Source organism: Limulus polyphemus, unplaced genomic scaffold, assembly GCF_000517525.1.
Source record: "Limulus polyphemus unplaced genomic scaffold, Limulus_polyphemus-2.1.2 Scaffold2230, whole genome shotgun sequence".
In the NCBI taxonomy this organism is placed as follows: domain Eukaryota; kingdom Metazoa; phylum Arthropoda; class Merostomata; order Xiphosura; family Limulidae; genus Limulus; species Limulus polyphemus.
The window spans coordinates 19,962-26,004 of record NW_013667840.1 but is presented as its reverse complement, the minus strand read 5'-3'; the positions used below and the strand labels follow the sequence as shown (position 1 = coordinate 26,004).

At 33.3% G+C, this 6,043-nt stretch overlaps 1 protein-coding gene across 1 annotated transcript in view; it reads right to left on the bottom strand.

Annotated features, from left to right (window-relative positions):
• Window positions 1–2,362: 2,362 nt before the first annotated feature.
• The window catches only part of LOC106466345 (telomere repeats-binding bouquet formation protein 2-like), a 13,253-nt gene continuing 9,572 nt past the window's right edge, over window positions 2,363–6,043 (bottom strand). The window contains exons 3-5 of the mRNA XM_022394329.1: window positions 4,711–4,850; window positions 3,348–3,584; window positions 2,363–2,792 (exon numbers count right to left, since the gene is read on the bottom strand). Coding sequence (XP_022250037.1) covers window positions 2,632–2,792; window positions 3,348–3,584; window positions 4,711–4,850 — 538 coding nt within the window. The 3' untranslated portion in view covers window positions 2,363–2,631. The remainder of the gene's footprint in view (window positions 2,793–3,347; window positions 3,585–4,710; window positions 4,851–6,043) is intronic.

Below are 6,043 nucleotides of genomic sequence, written 5' to 3'. Positions count from 1 at the left end.
AGATTTGTGTTGTTTCGTGATATTTGAATTTTGTCAGAGCTCTACATCAAAGTTATGAAATTTATTTGAAATAAATGTTAACAGAGGAGTAAAGCAAATTGTTTTCTTTAATTTGTTGTAAAAATCCCTTGAAAAACTAATTTTTGCACTGTTTTAAAGCCGTATCTTTGAAAACTTTTTCCAAAGACTCAAATATTTCCCCAAACTGAATTTAAAAAAATAACAATTTTTTGAAAAAAATTGAACACGATTTTTTTCGAAAAAAAAACACAATCGAGACAAATTTTCGGCCCTGAAAAAATTGCAAAAAAACACCTGTGTAAGTATATATCATATGAGTATGTTGATGATCTATTTCAAATGGTGTAGTACATTAATTTCATTTTTTAACAGACATCTGTAGGTAATATCGTACATGAATTGTGTTTGTCCAAATACCTTGTGGGTGTACTTGACAAGTAATTTTGTAATTAGAGCTTTGCAAGTTCTTCTGTGGGTTAAGTCTAGTAAATTAAGTTACCTTCTCGTTAGATCTTAGCAAGTAAAATTTAATTATATCTTGGTTAGAGCTTAGCAAGTAATGTTACGAGTGAGTATAGCTTGGCAAGTAAACTTTTAGTTAGAGCTTAGCAAGTAATCTTATGGATATATTTGAAAAATAATCTTTTGAGATGAGTTTAGAAAGTAATCTTATGGGAAGAGTTTAGAAAGTAACCTCTGAGTTAATAATTTTGTGAATAGAACCAGAAAGTTGATAAATATTTCTGCAGGTTGAGTTTCACAACTTATCTTGTAGTTAGACTTTGGAAAGCAATCTTACAGTTAGACACTGGTAGTTGCAAGTAGCCTTGTGGTTAAACCAGTAGTTTCCAAACTCTTTCATTGACGACACCCTATCCCACTTACCTGGATTTGCGCGACACCCATGCTGCCACATACAATATTTTTTGTACAGTTTTTTTTTATATTCTTAATTATTCTTCGTTTGTTGAAACTCTCGTGACACCCCTAGCAATTTGCCACGACACATGGTTTGGAAACAACTGGATTAGGGCTTAGCAAGTTGTGTTGTAGATAAAGTTTGGCATGTAATATTATGGTTAAACCTCAGCAAGTTGTGTTGTGGGCAGAGTTTGGAAAGTAATATTATTGTTAGACTTTTAAATAGTAATCGTATGTGTTGAAATTGACATATATTCTTGTGGATAAAGCTTAGAAAATATTATTGTAAATAGACCATTACTATCAGTCATTTTCAACTTTTTCATTATTGAAAACAAAATTCCTAAAATAATAAGAACGGTATATATTATCCATTCATTATTTGGTAAATTGTAGACATTTTTAGTGATACTTCCGAATTAGGTATTTAGTCAACTCGCTTTTTACAACATTAATCACAATCCTCAGTTGAAAGATTCCGATATATATATATATATATATACATAGATATATACCTATAATAATTAACATACATACCAATATATCTTGATGTATGATATACATACCGTTATGAAAATCATTACATTAATTACTGTTCATCCTCAGTTAAACTCATGATATACAGAACTAGTCAGCTTCCACGGGAATATCATCCTGAAAATATGTGGTAAGCTATGTTTACGTATTTCTTGATCTTACCAGCGATATCCTTTCATTTTAGTGGATAGCTGCGTAATGATATCAAACTCGTAGTCCACAAACGAACCCAAGTTTCAAAACACACATAACTACCATTTGTAGATAAACTTTGTTATAATGCTTTGAACCTTCATATATAATAACTTTAGTAACTTTAAAAAAGTGACTCAAAGAAAACTGTTTACTAACTTTATTTGTTTGCATGTCGTGTTCGATAATTAAGAAATAAAACAAGTTTATAACTCATAGAATCATCATCTTGTTCGATGAGTTTGGTTAACACTGTTTTAAGATGCTTTTGTTGAATTTTAAGATCCTCACATACCAATTGGATTAATTAAGAAATGGAATATGTTGATAGCCAAAACAATTATTGTCATGTTTGGGAATGGGAGGAATATGGGAAAACACTTTCTTGACTTTTAAGCCGTCAGAGAGCATTGGTTTACTAATGGTGTGTGTGTTTGTATTTATGTTAGAATCTTGAATATATATATATATACACACACAATATCATAACCAGCACTACAGATGGTCTTTTTTCCAAATTAAATGAGTATATTTTTCTCCTACACAAAGAATATTAGTGATTTACACTAAAGTAAAATGTATATTTAAAAAAATTGAAGCTGGTGGATCTTTAAGACGTTTTAGAATATTGGGGTGGTCTTTCAACCCCCACACCCTTTGGCTACGCCCTTGATATATATATATAGCCACAGTACTTGATAAGCTTCAAGGCGATATTTCTCATATAATGTAACTTCCAGTTTTACTCGTACTTTATTAAGTATATAAACTCCACTAAATTGAGTTCACAGTGGTTATTTACCTAATGAAACAAAACAATAAACAACAGCACAACCTGATACAGAAGAGTCGTTCTCGTTATTATTAATATTATTTTCGAATACGAAATAATTCAAGGTTATTATTGAACAACATCGTATTTAGAAGTAGCACACTAATTTTATTCGTTTCCCTTTCTTCTTACATTGGAACACCTTGCGACTTTTTCATCCATTTTATAACTCGACCAAGATCGGCAGGTTCGAGGTTAGGTAGCATGGTGACCTCAAAATTTCTTTTATCAGTGGTCAATTCCTCAATGCTGCCACTTACTTGAGGGAGGTCTGAGATATGAATTTCTCCTGGAATATAGAATGTTTTCTGTAATAAGTACTGGAAGATACAATACACTATTGTCAATCGTATCCTCACGTCATTAAGCACAACTTAATTTTTAAGAGCTGAATCGAATATCCTTTATGCCCTGTTTTATTAATGATTTTGTAATTTTCCTTACTTAAGTTAATAGCCTGTAATCGTCTATATAATGTTATCAAATGTGTTATCCATATGAAAATTGTAAATCTATAAAATAGAAAGTTCTCAGTTGTGGATTAATTTCTCAACAATCTACTTTGCGTCTTAAGATTTACTTGCAGCACGGGTAAAAATATATTATTGAGTGTTTGAACCTCAAACAGTTGTGCTACTAAAAATTTATCGAGTAAAGCAATTGTGATACTTTTAAGAATGTATGATCCTTTAAAGTCAAAATACAATCTGCTCTTTCTTTTTCTTCTTCATGTATTTATTAATATTATCATAACGAATAACCCTCAAATAGTTTCAGCAATATAAAAGTTGCATAATATTTGGTGGGCAACCACTGCTGAAACTAACTAATAAACCTTACTTACCAGAGTTCAGTTTTGACAACAACTCACTGTTACACGTCATTAACACTGAGTCACCTTGTCCTTGTGACAAACTTTGAGGAGGCGATGTTGAGTTAAAGAGCAAAGTTCTTTTTCTGCCCCTACAAGTATTTCCAGTGATTATCGGAGTGCAATCTCCTTTAGCTAAGTCTGCCTTGTGCGGTGGTCGAGCTGCAGTGAGTTTCGTCTGTTTGTTATTATCTTCTTCTTTGTCAAAATCTGTTATTTGAAAAAAAAAAAAAAACAAGTCTGTCTCTGCATGAGCATTCAAAATTTAAACTTCTAATAGACAACATACATTTTTTTCTAGTTAGTTAAATTTGTTTAGTGTTTTAAAAACACATCAGACTGTTGCTTAACTCGGGTTTCCTGTGGCACAAGGGGTTGAGAAAGTTTTCAAATCCACCTGGACAGGTTGGTTGGTTTGAATTTCGCGAAAAGCTACACGAGGGCTATTTGTGCTAGCCGATCCTAATTTAGCAGTGAAAGACTAGAGGGAAGGCAGCTAGTCACCATCATCCACTGCCAACTCTTGGGCTACTCTTTTACGAACGAATAGTGGGATTGACCGTCACATTATGACGCCCCCACGGCTGAAAGGGCGAGCATGTTTGGTGGGACGGGAATTCGAGCCCGCGACCCCCAGATTGCGAGTCAAGCGCCCTAACCACCTGGCCATGCCGGGTCCCCTGTGTTGACTGAAGCTAGGTGTGGGTAAAATGTCTTGCTCAAGGACATAAATAAGCGTGGGTGAGTTTCGATTCTGCATCCTTTTGATTAATACCCCAGAATACAAACCACTAGTCCTCTCGTCACCCTTGTATTATTTAGTCACTGACAAACTTTACTGCGTCAACAAACAGTTAATGAACGGGAATGAATCACTGATTCTGGCTTATCAGTTATTAGTAACTATGACATAACAGTTCGTGTTAAAACAACCTCCACACTGAAATACCAACATGTATACAAATAGGTCTTTATTTCAAGTGTCAACTCAGTAATGACATACATGAGACATCTTAACTTTTCTAAAAACGACCTAAATAGCAATTTTAAAAAATAATGAAAAAACGATTGTTCTGGCATTCCATCCATTCATCTATTTATCTATCTACAGCTAATTATTATGACACTGAAGTATCAGTCATTCATTGACAATTACGTCTATTAATAAAAATTTTAAGATACACAGAAGATACAATTTTTACTAAACTATCATCAGTATCACCAATATGTTTACAAGACCTGTATGGTAAACTCAAAAGAAATCTCCGAATTCCTAGATTTGAAATAGTTTAGAAATTTACATTGATAATTCGAAAAAAAAACCAAACATACCTACCTTGCTGGAAATCATCAGGATATAAACAAAATCTCCCTATAGCTACATTCATAAGGTCACCAGATGTCAAACAGTCATCAATGTAACAAGCGTCAAATACAGCTACACTGTACCGAAGATACATGTCACTCGTAAACACTCTGTTAAAACCAAAATCCACGAAATAATCACATAAGTACAAAAATCAAAATATATTGGCTAATCAGATACAAAATTCAAAACTCACCTGTTTCTATATATATATTTGTGATTACTTAGAAATCTAGAGAATCAATTATAATACATTAAAACATTTTTTTTCGGACATTTTTATTGTCCCTCAGTAGCTCAGCAGTAAGTATAAGGGCTTATAAGATAAAAGTAGGATTTTGATACCCACGAAGGGCAGAGCAGAAAAAGCCCACTGTGTAGCTTTGTGCGTATCAACTAAACATAGAAATAAATCTTTACGATTAGCAACAGACAACTTTTTTATTTTGCTCAGTTTCTGCCATCTGTTGAACAACAGTGATACTTGCGAAACATAATTCCTTACCCAATCATAGTTAAAATTACTTTAATACATAAAAGGAAATAAAAACAGGCTAATTATCCTTTTAAACAGGTCCTATACATACACATACAAAGATGTGGAATATGCCCATTTTTGGTCATTTGAGGGAGGTAAAAAGACTAAATAAACCCACAATTTTAGGGGGTTTTGCATTTACTTAACCGTGTTTCAAACAATTTACATGGAATTTGGTACAAATATACTTTTCTACAGGCAACACCCATTGATAAATAAAAATACTGGACTTGCCTATTTTCAGTAATTATAAGGGTCAAGATGTCGTAAAAAGCATAATTTTATGGTTTTTGACAATTAATCCGCCATATTTCGATCAATTAACATGGGATTTGGTACAAAATACATTTTTACAGGTCCCAAACAGAGACATAGACAATTTGGAGATTTTTGTCTGTTCCTCAATTTTTTAGCGAGGAAAGCACAATTTAAGGTTTTTCGTGAACTATTCATGTGTATGTCAACCAACTTGCATGGGATTTAGTACAAAGATACCTTCTTGCAGGTCTCAAAAAGTGATAAAGACAGTGCTTTATCTTCCAGTTTTTTGAGTTTAGAGAACTGAATGTTCGACGTCGTCTTTTCATTGTCAACCTGCTTGTTTGTTTGTTTTGAATTTCGCACAAAGCTACATGAAGGCTATCTGCGTTAGCCGTCTCTAATTTGGCAGTGTAAGACTAGAGGGAAGGCAGTAGTCATCACCGCCTACTGCAAGCTCTTGGGCTACTCTTTTACCAACGAATAGTGGGATTGGCCGTCACATTA